Raw genomic sequence first — 19,866 nt, 5'->3', positions numbered from 1 at the left:
TACATTAACAGCACATTACTTTCCAGTATGTGGAAAGCAGTATCACCAAAAGGTCATACACATGCTCTGATACCAAGCAGCACCTGTACTTACAGGTTTTCCTGCTACCATGCTGCATCCTTCATCATTTCTCATTTTTATTAGAAATTAATGATGCTCCAAACAAAACTCAGTGCTAGTTAAAAAGAATCTATAAAACTAGAACTGCTACATGCTTTTAAAAATGTCTAGCTAATGTTGAGATATCACAGAATCACAGGCTAYGCAAGCTTTAACAGTGTGGCAGTCAGTCTGTTACATGACATGCTATTTTCCTATAGAAATGTGCCAGTAACAGTACAAAGCTGTAAGAGTCCCAGCCATCTTCAAGTTCATTTGCAACACTATTTTTAACTAGACTCCAGGGCATCTAGAAATGCCTGTTATATTTGTGCATCATATTAGGGTAGCAAATGTACAACAGGCCAAACACATGGAAATGTGTCAGATTTACAGAATAGCCACTGTGTCAGCTGCGGACTTCTGGTAAACATGACATGCTGTGGATATGGCAGATTTACTAAATTTGGTTCAGGTCAACCATGCAGCTATTGCTTATTAATAGGAGCTATAATCATACCCTTCTCCAGGCTAAAAGAGCTACTGATTCATCCTTAAGTAACTCCCTACTGGAAATGCAATTTCATGGTACCTTTCCTGTTCACATTTTTTATGCACTACTGAATCTACCTACCTCATGCTGATTATGCACCATGATTGCCTTATCTTCATACACAGCTATCCCTTCAATGTCTGGCTCAGTACCAGTGGGGCTCCATGAGGACTTCCTAAGCAGTTTCTAGGCCATCTCTTCACCTGGCCACATTCTGGCTTTGTTTTCTGATTGCCATTAGTAATTAGACAATCAGAAATTATTACCTTGTCAAGGATTTCCTCTTGCCCTTTCTCTTCTGATATTATAAACCATCTCCCCTGCCTGTCTAAAAGATTTTTATGGCTTGCTAGTAGATAATAACAGAACTGCAGAAGTCTGTTTTCCCAACAGAATTTTGGGCTTTGTAGGATTTTACAACATTCTTCATTGTCCTTTACCATTCGCAGCCCTGAGAGAATCTGTGCTGATTTCACCTTCACGGGTCACCCATATTTACACACTAACCCCTGTGACAAATGAAGCAAGAAAAGACACAGCCAGAAGGCTACTTACAGAGATGTCAAGGCTGGTCACCAGCTGTGTGAACGTTTTTAGTTCTCATACTGAGACTGGCAGAAGATAAGTATTCTTAGTGTGTTTTCAAAGTCAGGAACAATTCTTAGGACAGTCTGAAAAATGGTATGTTCCTACCTCTAGCTAAAATGTATTAGAATAGCAAGGAAGATGAGACAAATTGGATTTGTTCTAATTAGCTGATTAATTTCAACCTAGGCTTTCCCAAACTATTTAACTGAAACTGGGAGCYCAAGTCCATACCAAATTGCTAACACAGTTCAGAGACAAACTCAGAATGTTTTCATCCCTAAGCATACACAAATCTAGGCTCTAAAAAGAAAAGGCATGTTTCCTGAAGGTCACCATTCTGGAACAAGAAAGCCCTGCTGTAATTTATAAGAACATATACATAATGGTTTCTGGGTGAAAATACAGAAAACTGATTAAATTGCACATTTTTTTCTCTTTAGTTATTTTTCTACCCAAAGAARCAATTTGAGCCAAAAGAACAATGTATTTTTCTCAGTATTTCTTTTTGTCATACGATCATGAGATTCCTTAGGTTTTCTTTTCACTTGATAGGGCAAATGTTGGAAATGTCTGCACATTCTATTGTTGTAGGAGTTCTCAGAAACAAACTAACCATGAGTGTGGTCCAAGTAACCCACGAAAAAAAAAATCTAATCACTTAATGAAATAAAAACTTTATTACTGTAAAAGATTGATTCAGCTCTGCTACTACCTTCACAGAAACTGGTAATGTGTAAGACATCTTCAACCAAAATTTGATGAAAATACTTAGAAAGATGAGAAGACTTAGAAGCAATCTGCTCTCAAGCAGATTTTCTGTAAGCATTAGTTCTAAGCAGCTGGAAAAGAAGAGTGGGTAATCAAGTAATTAAATATCAAATTGCAGATATTAGCTTTACACTAAAATAAACAGAACTACAGAGAGATTTTACTAAAACAGTCCAATACTGGATTGTAATGTAATGGTGAGATGGAAGGTAAATGCTTGAATATGTGTATCTGGGAGAACAACTAGAAATCTCAACATTCTTCTTGGAAGCAGGAAGGCAACTCCCGTAATAGCAACAGAAACACAAGCTAAGCACTGAGGCTCTTATCAGTTCCTCAAACAATCCTTAATTCTAACTGAAGTCCAAAAGATAACTGTACAAAAGAGCAATGGTTGGTCTGTAAAAACTTAAAGAGGATGAAAAGCAAGATCATTTCTTTCCTACGCTTTGCCATTTCAAACAATGCATTCCTAATAGTCTGAAACATGCAAGCACTGATTTGCCAAATTATGGACCAAAGGATTGGGATGAAAGAAAACTGTCCGATTTTTTTCCCCATTTCTCTCTCTCTCTCTCCCCCCCCCTTTCTTTTTCTTTTTTTTTTTTTTTTTTTTTTAAACAGTGTAAAACTAGCCAGGTACAACAGCAGCAGACTTAATCATTTTGCCGAGGTTTTCAAATGTTCACTCTGCAGACATTAATGATTAATAGTTGACTTCAGTGTAATGAAGGGAGACTTTCCCATAGACTATGTGGATAAGCTGCAAATTTTGGCACTACCACCCTACAGAAACAGAGTAGCTTTTTATTCCCGGCATATGTACCACTGAAGTTATTTAGGAACTATGGAACAAAGTATTATTTAATGTCATTATAGGTGTTGAAAGTTAGGCATTATTATCCAGCAAAGATGAGAAAGTTTAGAGTTGAAGGCATGTGACTTTCTGATAGCAGTAAGGGAACCATACTTCATTAATACACACACACTCATGGGGTAACTGGCGCAACAAATATAGACAACATGCACTTCCTACAGTTTAGGAGTAGTATCAATTTTTATGGGCCTATATGCTTTTGCTCAGACAGTTGGAAGAACAGCTTTGATTAAATTAAACTTTGTGCCCTCTTACAGTAAGTTAGACTGATACTGTCAAATTTCTATTTAATTACAGTATAACAGTAAAAACTACAGAAAACCCTAACAAAGTTAAATGAAAACTAAAAGTAAATTTATAATTAATACTTAAACCTCTCTAGAGCATTTACTATTTGTGGTAAGTACTACATGGATATCAATACTGCCCGAAACAATCTTCTCAACAAAATAACAGACTACAGAGACAATTTGACAGAATTTGACAGAAATTGAAATCTGCTTTAGCTGCCTTCATTGATCACTTTTGTCTCTGCAGGACCCTCTGGCTATGCTCGCAGAACTCACTGACAGTCAGCACGACAAACTACATACGGGAACAGATATGGGTAAAAATAACCCAGGAAAAAAAACTGTTATTTTGAACCCAGTTTGCTTCCTCAAAATAGTTTATTTTAGAGCTTCATGGTAGCTGAAGAGACACAGCTGAAGAAGCTATACTAGAACAGCTTGAGCAATAACAGCTGTGGGGCTCTGTAAGCTGGCTGTGTTACCAAAAGAAATGCTTGTCAGGCAACAGCTTCAGCACTCTTACAGCAAACTTTCCAGCACGACCCTCCTAGTCTGTCTCAAAAGTGAATAAACAGTAGCTAAAAAGATTCTGTTGCATCCCTGCTTAACTGCCTACTAACACTTGCTACAGAAGACAAATATTTACAAACCAGAATCTAAACATCAAGTATGTCACCATTACAATGTAAAAATATGAATTCACTATAAACCTGAACTAGCTCATAAAACAAGATACCTAAAAGGCAACGCTCTAATACAACATTACAAATACCTTTGTTATTGTGTCCTCTGTAAATATCTTACATAAGCTACATCATGTTTTTGTGATACCCCCACTGAATAGGAGCTTTTTGAACAGGCAAACAAACATACATTATGACAATGACTACATGAACATCACACTGAAGTGTTCTTTTGTTTTACGCTTTAGCCAAATTAAAGCTAAAGCAAAGTATTATTACCTCAGGTGATGTATACAGTGAAACTGCACTAGAAATATAAGATGACTAGAGGATACTTAAGAAAACTTGTAGCTGCTTAGACTCTTGTCAACCTTATGAAAAGGTATTTGGTATTAGTTGCAAATTTTCTAACACTAAACAGCTTTTATATTTCTGCTTTTCCTCCAGGTCCAGAAGCTAACTATGTCTCGGACCACTCTCTGATTTTAGATATGTAGAGCCTGTTCCAGTGATCAATTAAATCTTTGTTGCTCTATATAGACAACGTAGGGGCCTCATTCCAGTTTTTCAAGTGACTTAGCACACATGGCTCTATGTAAACTGCAATACTTAAGGACATTTCTCTGTTATTGGGACGGAAGATATATCCAGCTGCATTTCTACTCCCTGATGGTATGAGACCATTTACTGGGAAATAAAACCTGGCATGCAGACTGGAAGGAAAACACTGTGCCTCAGCCAAGCCYCATCAGTGCACATCAGCCTCACTATTTGTACACAAGTGAAGAATCCAGGAYACACAAACAAAATGTCTGTGTTCTCACAGAGCACAGTCAACAGTAAGAAATATRTATCAAATCTGAAAGAGAATAGACAAAAAGTGTCCCAGTAGCTCAGTACATAATTTCCATACATGTCTTTTYCTTCTTTGAATAACAGGGTAGTGTCCTGAACTGTTCCTGATTGGGCCTGTTTGCAAGTTAGTGCTGGCCTTCTCAGTACATGGTTGACCTGCTTCTAAAACAACTCAAATGACAATGGCTCTTCCTGTATCAATACTAAAGCAGTGCTTCACAGCTGTGTTGCTATGAACATAATTCAGAGAAGCAATAAAATAAAGTAGCCTGTCATTCTAGATCCTATGGTGCTCTGTCCAAGAATGAGCTTTTCCTTTCCATTTTTCTGATTAAACTGTGGTTTAAGTTAGAGTCTAACATCCTGCAATTCTCTTAGTAGTTTAAATACTTGAAAGCTTCAATATATACTACCTGGCTTGGGACTTCTGAGAATTTGTGTTATTCTGGTGACAGAAAGCAGACTTCAACCTGTCATATACAACTATGGGAGCTTCTACTAGTGCAAAGGGATATAGTTGGCACAGTGGCTTTTACAGCATCTTATTTTTTCATAACTAGCATTGATTATGACTCAGATGAAGGTTGGTGATTACAGAACAGGGCTGTTAATGAAGTGAGATGTCATGGTCTGCAGCTGATATATAGACTTGTTCAGAACTCTGACAGCTAGAGCCCTGTAGAAAGAAAAAAGGAYAGAGCAACAGGAAAAATGATTGTCTACCATCATTTATTTTTCTTGATTTTGTCCTAATGACATAAACTTCCAATGTGTACCTGTCTTCATACCTTCATATCTATTTCTGTACCGTGGATCTGCTGAGCTACTGTTTTGATGATTCCAATGACAATATCCTGAAGACCTTCTCTTTCTGAATAGTAGTGCAGAATGAGTCCCTTTCCCTTCTCTGCATCAGTGCACCTAAAGGAAGGGGCTCGCATACCTGGGTAAATAGTAGCAAGGTGGTCATGCAGAGCATCCAAGTTCTGGAAAAAGAAATTAAAAACACGATTGTAAGACATTCACGTACTAGTTTTAAAGAAAGTAAGTGCACGTCATGCCTAATCTCACCGTCCCCTTTCTCACATTGGACACATTGTGTATTAGCAGCGTTATTTCTAGAACTGTTTTAATAGCAGCCCTCTCAGGTAACTTGCAATTCCCTCTCTGCCTACTGTACAAATGTCTGAACAATGAATGACATCAAAAGTAGCACCAATAAAAATTATTCTAGATAGTAAAAACTCAGGCTTGACTATGCTATATTTCAAAAGACTTAGATGATTAAAGACCCTGKATGTGTTTCTCAATCCTGTTCATCATTCATTTTCCTCCCTCCCTAATTCTAGTCTTTATAATCTCCTCTTCATAAGTGAATTTAGGTGTGAAAAACAAACAACCATGTCTGAATAATCACAACTCTTTCCCCTTATTCTGAATGAAACAACAGGCTAGTTCTGACATCATACAGTCAATGGAAGTATGTAAGGCATAACTAAGTTACAAACCGTAAAGATTTACAAAAAWTTAAATAATTAAAAGGCCAGGCTCAAATGCATGCTTTCTTTGAGAGTAAGAGGAAAAAATCCCACAGAACATATAGACACATCACAGCTGTTGTTCAAGAAAGGGAAAAAAGTCTTTCATTTTTCCAACTCACATTCTAGATTTATTTAACTTTAATTTTTGACCAAACAAATTACTACCTGGAGAGGAAAGCTATATGAAAAACCGATAGGAAGAATTTATGAAGAGGATAAAGAGAATAGTGAGCTCAAAATCATACAACTCTAGCTCCAATTTTGATTATAAAGTACTTATCATAGCTCCTTGTTGCTATTTACTGTATGTTTTAAGTCAGAAAGTACAATCTGATTTGCTGAATAGCAYTGCAGCTCAAATAACCATTCACTTATGTTGTAAAATGTATGCAATTCCTTCATATCTTAAGTACAAAACATTACTACACAYTTTAAACGTCGTCCTCCACTGCCAAAGTCATTGTTAGCATCAGGTTTTGGCTTTGTTTTGTGCCAGCCCAAGAAGTGAAATGAAAACATTTTCAATGTGCTGGCTGGGTCAGTCTCCACCTTTCACAAACATCTGTCGATCATCAAAGTTGTGGAAGCATGCTGAACTTGATTTCATGTGAGCTGTGAAGTGTTCCAACAGCTGCCTTTTCTCTTGGGAGGCCTCCAGAGGAAACGAGGCTCTTATAAATGAATTCCGTAGGATGGACTCAGCCTGGAACATCCTCCTCCATTTTTTTTTAGTTTGTTTCAAATTCATGTTTTTGTTGCTATATCAACACCTCTAAATTCAAACATGAAAACGGAACAGTCTGGGACTCAATTCATCCCTGCTGTTAGTGGGCATTCAAGAGAAAGAAGTATAATACTTGCAGCCAAATTCTGGTAATCTTTGCAAGATTCAAGACAATGAGAATGAAAGAGACTGCTCTGAAAGAGTGTGGATGAGAAAGAATAAAGCAATAGAGCTGACTATCTCCAAGAGGGTGCCCCAAAATCTACCTAATCAGGTGCAGAACAACTATGTCAGTGTGTGCTCCTCAGGAACAGCTGAGATATGTTGACCACTTGGAAAAAAACAAAACAAAACAAAAATCAAACTCTTAAGGAGATGCATAGAAAAGGCAGATRATCTTCCAGCTACACAGTCATCAACACCTGAAGTTTCAGAAGGAGTTTGCTATGGGAGATGGCTAATGTTGAGTACAAAATTTTTGCAAAATGGGTGCCTAAGTGTGAAAATTTAATGCCAGTACAAGTATTGTTAAGGCTATAGCCCCATTGTGCCAGATCACTTCGCTATCCTATTAGCCCACTAGGAGGGCTGTTATGTCTGAACAGTGGGACAGGCAAGCCTTCTTCACTCCTGACTCCCTAAACATCCAGAGAGGGGGATTGGGACAGGAGGTATTGCAGCTGCTTTCCAGTCTCCAGTGTGTCTTTTTTTCCCATGCATACAGATCATGGGGTGAGGAAGATGCTTAACTGTACCCAGGTTCTTAATCCAACAGAGTCCGTAAGTAGTGGAGACGTGCATACAGATCCAGGAGCTAAAAGCACTTCCAAGTCTTGCCATTCAGGTATTGTCATTGTCTCCTCTAACACCCATTCTTATTCTTTCTTGTATTTGCTCTTTTCTAAATTGATATTGCAGCTTCTGGAAGAAAAACGCATCTATTTTTCTGTTTTGTTCACCTACTCTGTGCCAGAAAAGCAATCAAGTATAAGTAACACATCTAAAGCTCTCTCCCTGATTTCTTGGCTCCTAGGACACTCAGATGTATGCCAGAGCTTGTGCTGGGACCAGAGATACTACTTCTAGAGCTGCTGAGATCAGTGAACAGCTCCCTGATGAAACACAAGGGGATCTCTGAGCAGGAACGAACAAAGACCAGCGACACTAAAACAGGCAGCTCTTGGCCTGTCTGAAATTAACCAAGCTGTGACTAGCACCCGACATACACAGATAGGCTGTCCAGCTCTTTGCTGTATGGCATTTCCGGAAACTTCTCCAAAAGAGGGATTAACCCACTTACATTTATTGCACTGCAAGTACGATCAACTACATAGCCAAGTAAATGATTCCCTTAATGAATCGTATTAACCACTACTCCAGTGTTTGATTGATTTTCTTTCAACAGAGAGCTACTGTACATAACATAAAAGCACACTTGGGATTTCTTAGGTGATACGTCTTTTCACACTGCATGTCTTTGGCACAGTRTCTTTCAACACGATTTGTACTTTTTCCAGGTCTGTGTTTTTCATAGACAGTATAAACATTAGTTTTGGTTGCACTGTCTTTTCCTCCTTCTTGAAGCTTAAAGTACCTGTGTTTCATCTACGGATAAACCAAATTCTCTCCAAGATACAAAGGGAAGTAGAACATAAATGTCAGGTTTATTTTCACAGGCTTTAAAAAAACTGAAACTCTCAATTACTTCATAAATCCTGGGCTCAGCACAGATTTCAAGATGCACCTTGCACCTTTTGGAACTATCTTTATTATGTATTTTAAGAATCTCACGAAAGCTCAACACAATAAACTCAATCTGTAAAAAGCTTTATTTTTTTTAAATAGGTATATAAATTAGTTTCCTGGCCTAGTCTAACTGCTGGAAGCTGCAACAACAATAAATCACAGATAATGTTGATTTTCCATCATAATAACAAGCTAAAAAGTATACTGTTGGCACAGCTACTAATACATTAGTCCTATCAGAATTTACAGGAGTACATACTAGCGAATGYCCTCTGTTAACACTGAAATTCAAACAAAGCAGCCTAAAATATTATCATTACAAGAATATAAATGTAAACTGTTCACACTTTTACAGAAGTTAGGTGCACACTACAATGTGTGTCCAATTTTCTCATCATCATCCTTGGTAATGAACAGAAAGAGAAATATATTGTATGGAAAAGAGGAAGGGGGAAAGGAAGAAGAAACAACTGGCCCATCACCTTATAAAAGTGATGGAGCAGTGGGTCAGCTATATCTTTTAAATGTTTTTCTCTTCCTCCTCTATTCCTGCACAACCTCTAACTGCAACTTCACTACCTGACTCTCCTTTAAAAATTGCATTTACCTGMAGGGTTGCTTTAAGGACAGCTTGTGAACAGAGCTATGAAATATAAGGATGTCACACCTAACAGAGAGATCATGTACCACAAGCGGCACGCGCTGCTTAGAGGATACACATATTCTCTTAGAGCATACACGTTAGCCTGCCCAGCAGTTACAGTTCACGGATTTTGTAAAAGAAGTCTAGATTGACTAAACCCCAGCRTGTTCTGGAATAATACAGGCTTTGTGGCAGGTAGTGAGACATCTACACTAATTACCCAGTGTTTGCACCACAAAGGAGTATAAGCAAACTATGCACTCAGTTCTTTGCACTTGTTATTGGAGAGATTGTCAATGGAACAAACAACTAGAGGGTGGTAAGTTCCCAGTGAAAATCCACAGGGATTTGATGCTCAGCTATTGGCAATCTCCCTTGAAGTCTTAACCAGTTTGTTGTTTTCAAACTCATTCCAGCATACACTTCTCTCCAATAGTGATATATGTTATGAATTTTAAATCTAAACTGTCTTCTGCAGAGAGCAATTTTCAGGTGACAAAAAAAGAAACCCTCTCTTTTGTCCCTTACACTTAGAAATCAGATCCAAGGGAACTCGCTTCCTTTTTTATGTGCTAATGAAAAWTTAATTTTGTTTTATTTTACAGCACAGTATCACATTGTTGTAAAGTTAGGGAAGCATAAAAGTTGTCTGAAATTACTGCTGTTCCATCCCATCCTCTGTTCAYGGATCAACCTCCTGTCACATAGGTAAGCTGTGGTGAGCCTTAAAACTGTATGTAATCTACAATTAGAAATAACCAGTATCTAAAACTGTCAAAGAGAAGTAGGATAAAAGTCCTACAGATCTGAAGACCACATTTTCTGCTACTATAAACAAGGTAAGTACTGTTAATTAACATCCACAGACAATTTGAATAGGTGGGCTGTTTAAGATCTCTTTGAGCTCGATTTCTGTCAAAACTTCTGTGCAAAACTTTTCTTTGCAATTATATCAAGTACTAAACTTGAGAAACTTCAGACTTCTGAAAACCTCTGCAACCTCAGCTTTCTTGCCTCCTGACTTCTTTTTCATGTAATTCGGTCAAAGATGCTATTGCAAATAGCCATAAAGAATTTTTTCCATGGTCCCTCCACAATAAGTTTGAGATYATAGAGTACGACCCTTATCTCCCAACTCCCACTCCCAGTCTAACCTGTTGACTTGACTGCATTTCTGTTTTGTCCTCTGTATCCAGAATACTTAAGCAAAAAAGTCTTACCTGCAAAAACTCTCTGACATTTGAGCCCAAGACACGTAGAATTGTATCATAACCAGATTCTTGACAAAACACAAAAAACATCTTCCCAAACATCTGAAGGATCTCTCCAGCATTTAGATCTAGTTAAAATAGGAAAATGGGATTCAGTACAAATATTGCATTTCATGTACTTTGCTTACCACTTTTAGTCTCTTTTGCAAAAATAGTAAAGACAGTAAGAAGAGACAAAACTCTACCTAGACCCAGCAACTCAAGAATATGAGGGAAAAAAAGATTACAGGTCAATGTACTAAATAATGACTATTAAATACAAGAATTTCATTGGGATTTACCATTTACCATTCTCATTATACTGCACTTTGAAAATGTATAGTATTTTAAATGTTGATACAGATAAGAAAGCATTACTCATGAATAGAAGAACTGCATAGTTAATAATACAAACTTTAGAGGAGTTGTTTCTGGTTTACAATAGCGTGAAACTACATCACTTGCTCCAGCTCAAAGTGACTACTACAGTAGTCAAGAACTGCGTTCCATACTGCGTTTGGGAACTGTAAATAAAATAATGCTGACCGGCATAATTCTATTTTTTAAATTCCAGTTCAAGCTGCAATGACTGAAAAATCAATGCTGCCCAAATCAGTGACAGATATGAAATGAGATGTACCCACACTACAAACTGCATATGGCTTTATAATGTGGTATTTTTCTGGCTTTATAATGGGGCATGCCTGTTTGCAGTTTTGGCAGAGAGATCAAGGATTAAGCAGTGATGGACTGCTTTTGCAGCCAGGGCTGGAACATGGGTGTAGCAGGGGGGTAGTTTAGGTGGTATGTTGTTACTTGTACTGCTTGTAACACTGTCCATGCCCTATGGATGAAATACATTACTTCAATTTAAGCTGTACCTGGAATACTTTACAAGTAATGAAAATTATTTCAAAGAAGAATAAAACTATTTCAGCTAAATGAAAAAAAATCCTTTCTTCTGAAGACCATGTTTCATATTTCAGAGAACTGCACTAAATCCTGTTTCGTTGTACTACATGGATATGAGATTATCATCTTTTATGTGATGAGAGGGCAAACCAGTGTATTTAACATCATGAAGAATTGGACCAGCAGCTGGCCACTAAGATCAGACAGAATTCCTGGAAGATATTCTGTTACTTACTAAGGACCTTGCTAGCAGCTGCAACCAGATCATAAGTTTTGGAATCATCATAAATTATTCTGACAAGAAATTGTCCTTCTTCATCCAGCTGTGCTTCCTTCCTAAAAAGAAAATATGAAAAAAATCTTTTTAATTACAGGAAAAGCACCAAATCTATAAATCAACTACATAACATTTGGAATTTGTCCTTTAAATAAAGTAAGTGTGAAGGTTCCACCTCTGAGAAGTTACTTACTATGGAAAATTAGAACTAGATTTGTTTCATATCTCATAGTTAAGATACAATACAAAACCATTGCTACCACTTCTGTTCTGAAAAAAACAATTAATTTGAGGAAAATTAATATGATTTTTAAGTATGGAGTCTCACAAAGAAGTTGCTGAATTAATAAAATKGAATTTGTATTTTACAATATGAGACTATCCAATAACCCAGATTAAGATGGGCTTTTTTAAAAATAAGTATTTTCATTCTTTCAAATCTTGATTATATTTTATTTCTAGAAGGCATGAGATGTTTTTGACACCATAACACCATYTGCTCATATCTTCAAAGAGAATCTGAAATCAAGGTGTAGCTTTCTAATCAAATGGCTTAATCAAATACCACCTTTTCAGAATTCTGCACATACCTAGTGGATTAAAAAACAAAAAAACCTGCAAGGATTTTGTAATGCCTTGTTCACATCTCAGTTTTTCATAAGTAAAGTGTTACTAGTTATTTAAAGCATGATGAGAATACACTTTTTTTTTTCACTAAATAAAACAATTTTCAACTCCAGGTTTAAAGCAACACCACTCATATCTACAAGCCTTGTATTTGACACAAGCGAATAACTAGGGAACTAGTTTGAATCACAACTGTCTTCCTCCCTGTTCTGCCCCATGCTCTTAGCACAGGCATCAGGGTACTGCTGCTGCACAGCAGTGGCAGAGTCCCCGCTCTCTGTGCAAAGACAGTGACTGCCTTTGTGGGAGACAGTGCCCTGGACCCCCAAACGCTAGTTGCTCCCCACTGCTGGCCCAGTGCACGCAGAGTGTGCCAAGGGACGTACTCCCTACTCTGCCCTTTGGCAAAGGCCAGTCACATGCTGAATTCACGCAGCATCCTGGGACACATCCTCTTCCAGTGGTGAGACTGGGATGCTTCAGGGGGATGCCCCAGTCTCTGATACAATTGGGCTCTGTTTGCTAAAGGTCTTCCCAGGCAAAAAAGCAGCATCTCCTCTGCCACGTGCAGCAGCAGCAACCTGAGTCTGCCTTTCTCATGTCCTGTGCATAGCCCTATTTCCTTTCTCAGTATATTTATTTTTATAGTAGCTGTTCACCTTCTGTGGTCTTGCCTGTGATGACTCCCAAATAGAAACAGTGTCCTTTGCAGGACTAGTTAAAAAAAAAAAAAAGAAGAAAAAAAGAAATATTTATACAAACTCATTCTCTAATTCATGCACCTAGAATGTATTTCGGCTCAACAAAACTATTATTATCACGGTATCAATAGTATCTTTGTGGGTCACAGCTATCTCAGCAGAAGATATTTTCTTCTCAGCACAGCTCCTTGCTACAGATTACTTCAGAGAGACAGAAGACAAAGAAGTAACAAAGCTTAAGAGAATGACTGAATCACACCATCTTATGTTAGCAAAAAAAAAAAAAAAAAAAAAATCCCCACAGCCTATAACATGGAGAGTTGTTCTTCAGAAAAACCCTTAGAATTGGAAAAAGTATCAGAAAGGCAGATGATGAGGTAGATTTTTATAAACACTCAACTTATGTCATCTGAACTAAGACACACACCAGCTCAGGACTGGAGTCATCATCTTTCTAGTGAATATATGATAGAGAACCACAAATAAAACATTATTTACTAGTAACATGGTAATGAAGGGCTTTTAGCAGAGTAGGACAGAGGCGCTACTTGAGACAAAGTTGAAACACACTGTTTAAGAGTTGTGCTCTAAGTTTCTAATGATCATCAGAAGAATTACAAAGCTTTAAAAAGTAGATTCCAGATCTACAATTTAAAATCCTCTATTCTCTTTCCATCAGCATCTTTGTCTCTAACATCATAAGATGATCAACCATCAATCAAAACAAAACTTTTTGACTGAAATTTAGATTRTAATTTTCCAGAACCTGCTTTAAAAAGAAATAATTCAATATAATAATGYCTACACAACAAGCAGCAGTTCAAGCAATTAACTTTACACTGGAATTATCCAGTCATACAAACACAGAAACATTTCTTATTTTACTCAAAGGGGAGAGAGTTCTGAGAATTAAGTATTATTGTTCATCTTAAAACTGCTAAAGACAAATGGTACTGCTGATCAGGTCTGATTCCAATCTGATACGGTATTATTCTATTGACTAAAACAAAATTGCTCCTCATTTTACCTTACAATTAGTAAATCAATCTTTGTCAGTCTGGCCATGTATCATTGGAAGTCTTGAACTCATTCTTTTCTACTTCCTCTTCATCTTGATGTCTGTTCATCACATTCTTATCACTTACCAACAAATATGTTACAGTGTATTTCAAAAATCTGTATTTTTAAAATTAATTAATGAATAACTGCTACATGACATGCACATTTACATACCTACTCTACAAATGGACATAATGAGCTAGAAGTTAAACAGTTTTCCCAAAGCAATACACAGTCATAGAAGAGGTGAGACTAAACATCCTACAGAATTCTATATAAAATGAATGTTCTCTATTAAGCAGTATAAAGAACATTAATAAATCTGATGTTTTTCTTGAACTCTCAGAGAGATTCCCCAAAGGGATGAAAGCACAGACACTGGTAAGCAGGGCAAACTGGCAGTAAGACTGTTCTCAAAGAGATGAAAAAATAAACATGGCACACCTTTTTTTGTAAATGATCAGTTATAATAATTGTAGTGATTACTTGAAGAAATAGTGTATTTAAAAGAAAAGTAAGAGGAAACAAAACATGTACACACAGTCCCTTAACATACTCTTCATATACAAGATTAATACTTCTGGTCCTGTCTCCCCAGCTATTCTCTAAAAATCTCAAATCAGCCTGCAGGATACCAAATCTCATTGATTCCTGAAAACAGCTCCCATGCCACATATTCCTTCTTCTTCTAAGTAGGAGAAGAGCTGGATTTGAGTGAGAAATGTTGTCTTGGAGCATACGAGATCAGTTAGGGACATTGGCATTTACAATTCCTAAGAACTAGACTGAAATTAATATGAGAAAAGAAAATCTTGATTCTTTGATTCTTAGAACAGGGTATGTAATAAAGTCAGATTTAGTTTAGAGGAAAGCTTCCAAAGGGTGAACAAACTTTCCCACTGATACACAGTATTCTTTCTCTTAGCCTCCCCATCTTCTCAGCCAAACCACAAAGAATAACACACACATCTGGAAATACAATGAACTTCCTCAAAATACTGGATACTTGCATAGTYCACTAGACTTTTTTTGTGTGTGTGAGAATTTTCTCTATTAGAAGTTGAACCAGTTTCATCATTTCAGTATTGCCTGTAAAAATTCTTACATTTCCTCCAACCACATTGACTGAAACTCTTCCTCTTTCTCTCCCTGTGCCAAGCCACGCTTTTTTATTAGTTGTTCTTAGTGTACTTTGTCAAAGCTTTCTTCCAATGTCTTCAGCTTCTCTAGGCAACCATTAAATGGTGATTTTTAAAATCAACATTGGTTATTTCTATGCCTGCTCCATTTAGATTATTTCAGCCATTTTATTTTTTTCTCCAGTTTTCGCAAGATGCTTTGGATTACTCAGCAGCCATCTACACCTCTCTGCAGCCTTAATGATGTATTTACCATTAAAATAACTTTATTTACAAAATAAAGTTGATCAAAAAAATAGTTAAATTAGCAATCAAATCTGCATTCCTTGGATATAATTTTCCAGAGTGAAGCTCACCTACTACACTCTTACTAAGCATCAGCGGTCTTCTGGGCATTCTAGTAGTACAGGAAAAGGACCCAGCATTTGTACTGGAGGTTAGTTATGCAAGAGATATTTTTTTTAAGTTACTTTTACTTAAAAAAGACAGAATATTATTTTTAAATAATTGTAATCCAAAAGAAATCAATCTTATTTTGAGAAATTTCTTCTTAGAAAATTCACCAGATAAAGATTTGCTCCTGCAAGGGATTAAACTCACTCAAAACCATGTGAGTAAAAACATTTCCTTTGTCCTACAATTACGTCAAATTCTTACAAGAATGTCTGACCTAAACCTGCAGCAAAAGCTAAAAAGCTTTTTTAAAGTCCATGCTTGAAAATTATTAGATCTCAGAACTTTTTCTTCTTCTCTGAATCATTCTTTCCTTATACTTCTCATCCATTTTGCGCTGGTACACCCCAATCATTTGACTACATGCTGAGCTGAAAACATTATTCAACCAAATGGTTATTTTTCTGGRTTATTTTTCTGCTGAATGGATTTGCCAGTCAGGTTTGTCACTTAGTCACAGAAGCTGCTGCGCATGCAGAACAACATGCAGCTAGTTAGATGGCTGAGAACTTGACAGGAGGTTCAGTGAAGTCAGTAGAAGGCTTTCCCCTGTCTCCAGTGAGCTGAGACTGCAGCTTCCGAAGCTCTTCCTGCACTCTCACTAACCTGATGGCAGTGAGAACTTACAAAAATCTCTCTCTTTGAAACACTTGATTAGCCTGAAGACTGTATGTGATAGGGAAATGCTGCTGTAAGCTTATCCAAAATGACCAAAGTAATGTGAAAACACCCTTTTTTCCCCCACAAAGGCATTTGTCCCTCAGCAGTCTACTGAATTGGAGGTCAATAATGCCTCTTCCTGCACACTTTAATACAATACAAACGGCATTAGACCTCCTATAAACATAAGTGCTACAGCTCCCCTTCCCCTGTGGGTACACCTAAATAATACAACAGTCTGGAAGTGGCTAGTGTAACAACGTAACAGCTATCAGTACTGGAGAGGCTGACCCTGAACACCAGTAGCCTAGAACACAGGAAAARTCCATTACAACATTCATTTAGGTGAACAGACAGTCCTCAGATGGTTTCCTCATGCCTGTAGTTTTCTTAATTACCTGACCTTTGCTCTATCAGCCTACCTGCACTTATACTAAGGAACTGGGGGGGAGGGGGGAAGATGGTGTTTCAAAAACCAGTATACCTAATACTAAAAGTGAGGATGCTTTGTCAGCTTTGCAGAGAGCTATTGTGGTTGGYTGGCCATCGATGGCAACTCCTCCAGTGGGATATAGCTATTTTTACTTCACTACTTGAGTATCATGAGTAAAAACAGACCAGTAAGTGTAGAACAAGATACAGCCGTAAGTTTGAAGATGTGAACCTTAGAAGACCAGACAGCTGCAACTGTGCTCATCTGAACAGCTTCTTCCTTCTGGCTGACAGATGGTTCATGAACTGAGAGTAGAACTGGGATTATAACAAGACACCCTCAGATGTACAGAATTTACATTTGGTGGACTACATATTACAGAAAACTTCATATTTAATGAAAATCTGGGAAATTTCCCTTGAAATGTTTTGCTGCCACCTTTATTCCCAGTTTTGGATCAGATGAAACAATCAGCACGTTAGCATAGCTATAATGGTTTTTGCGGATCCTGGTGTCTGATCACAAAGTTATTAACATAGCAGTAATATATAGTGACTTCCTTCACAGCTTGACTGGAAATGAGCCAACAGCAACAACTTTTGGCAAATTCCCAAGTCTAGCCTTGGTTAATTCCCTAGTGAACTAGCAGCACTACAGTAGCAAACTTAACTTTTATATGGCCTTTCTTTCAAAATCACTTCCAAGCCAAACAGAGCATGATTTACAATTCATGTCACATTTACATTTCTAAAAACAAAAGAAGGGTGTGCTTTGTTCCCAATTAGTTTATGTAAGCAACTTTAAAAAATTCCAGCAGACTGATGCTCTTGCCTAAACTGATTCCTGTTATCCGCACATGGGCCATGGTATTTCATGGTTCAGAATTTACCTCCCAAGTTATGCCTGTCCTAACTGTTAGGATCTGGCAACCCTTTCTATTCACTCTAGACTAATTTTAAATTATTATACAGAGCTATCCAAATTGAGGGAAACAAAGATTTCAGCCAAGTCTTTTCTAAAATGCATTTGTTGTCCTCCAAAGCCAGATTAACCTGAGGAAGTTCACCATGGAAAAAAAGAACCTTACCTATTGCACCATGGAAAATAACACAGCTACACGGAGGACAGATTTTTCACGTACACGCTTGACCTTGACATCATTCATGTCATGGAAAAAATCTTATTGAGTAGATCAAAGCGGAATCAAGTCCTAAAGGAGCCTTTCCTCCCATTATCTGGAGGAAGGGAGGCTACCATTGGTTATGCTAACACCCCTATAATTGCTTTCAGTCTAGCAGCACAGAATAGCATTACAGGTGATATTACATATGTACAATGGGCTCTTTGAAAAATCTTTCCCATTGTGAAGACAGTTTAGTATTTGAAAACACACTCCTAATGCTCAAAGCCAATGTTAATAATTCACAGAGAGTGAAGAAACATTAAGTGCTACCAAACATTCAGACAAAAAACATCCTTAAAATCAGATCAGATCTTTCACTACAGATTTTTAAACTGCAGATTGTGCACATTTTTATTTCTGTTTCTGAGCTGTAAAGTTCAATGAGATGCGATCTAGAAGTGACTCATTTTTGCTTAGTGCTGAGATTCTCAATTCACAGGCATGGAAAGACATCTGCKATTTATGTGGGTCTTTAAAATTTTGAAAACACAGAGAAAATATTTGTTGACGTGGTAAGAATTTTTTGTCATCTTGAGAGATCTCAAATGTAACTTACTGGACAAGACACCACATCAAGATGGTCTTGTATACATTTCTTTTACTTCTATCATACACCCTACATAAAGTGGATTTTAATGTAGTTTTGCTGTCAGTGTAGCATGTAAAGGCAATTGGAATAAATCATAATCAAGTCAAAGGTTGCTGCTGTCAGAACTTTTCTTCTTTTGTAGTAGCACTTGCTAGTCTAACTCTGTAGTCAACCATAAAGCTGGAATTTAAAAGTAATGTTTCTTCCAGAGAAATACTCTTCTCAATAAGCGGTGCTTGCAGTGAATATTGAGAAAATATAATGCACGCAAACGGGAAAAAAATGTGATWCAAAACTCCATGGAACAATTTACTTTGTATTCTGAAGACACACAGGCTTCACTGTGATACAGCCGCATTATTATTTAGAAGTTGCTGAGATCACTTTTACAGATCATCTAGTGTATCAAAAATACAGCTGGACCTCTTCCCATCAAAACTACAGTCCTAAGTGCATGCCTTGGGTGTGTCACTTGAAAACCTCACAACAACAGCTACTTCCAACACCACCTCTAGGAGTTCTTCCATGATAGGCATTGTTTTTGCTGGGACTTTTGCCACTATTGTGCTTAATTATGCTTGGTGCCAGGAATGGAAAAAGTGCTCATTAAATTGAGGAGACCAGTCAAAACAATATTAGTGACAAAATAACACTACCGCACTTCGATATCCATCATGATTCTGATCTCACTGATGAGAGCACGTCAAGTTTCATTTAGTTCCAAGAGTAACACCATTAAATAGAAATACATATGTCAGAACTGAATTTGTTATCAGTGAAATGAAAATCAGTGTCGCTGCACCTCTTTTACATTATAATGGCAAATTCACTTCTCATTACCATCCTTTACATACGATATGTGTTATTTAAAATGCTACTCATCTTTTTTTCATATATTTCAAAAAGGTGCTTTGCTAAAGATTATTAAAAATATTGATCCACTTTTCCCACTCCCCCCAGAAATTAAAAAAAAAAAAAAAGAAAGAAAGAAGATTGTGGATTGTCTAAAGATACTTTAAACAACCAGCTGGGAAAAAACATAAATGACATGGAGTTACAAGATTAAATAAAATTGGGAGTCTGTCCAGGAAAATGATGTTCTGGGTAAAGTAAATAGGTATATATATAGACTTCAGAGCTCAGAGCTGTTTCCCAGTTTTGCAGGCTGCAGATGAATGTTTAATGTAGGCTTTCAAAACAAGATAATCTTAGAGAT

General features: G+C 37.2%; 1 protein-coding gene across 1 annotated transcript in view; it reads right to left on the bottom strand.

Moving 5' to 3' along the window:
- GUCY1B1 (guanylate cyclase 1 soluble subunit beta 1) overlaps positions 1-19,866 on the bottom strand; it is a 42,374-nt gene that overhangs the window by 13,640 nt on the left and 8,868 nt on the right. The window contains exons 2-4 of the mRNA XM_085300676.1: positions 11,765-11,865; positions 10,588-10,706; positions 5,502-5,699 (exon numbers count right to left, since the gene is read on the bottom strand). Of these exons, the coding sequence (XP_085156802.1) occupies positions 5,502-5,699; positions 10,588-10,706; positions 11,765-11,865 (418 nt within the window). The remainder of the gene's footprint in view (positions 1-5,501; positions 5,700-10,587; positions 10,707-11,764; positions 11,866-19,866) is intronic.

The sequence above is a fragment of the Rhea americana genome, unplaced genomic scaffold, assembly GCF_003343005.1.
Source record: "Rhea americana isolate MKP2758 unplaced genomic scaffold, rheAme1 scaffold_167, whole genome shotgun sequence".
NCBI lineage: Eukaryota > Metazoa > Chordata > Aves > Rheiformes > Rheidae > Rhea > Rhea americana.
This window is presented reverse-complemented; position numbering and strand designations above follow the sequence as displayed.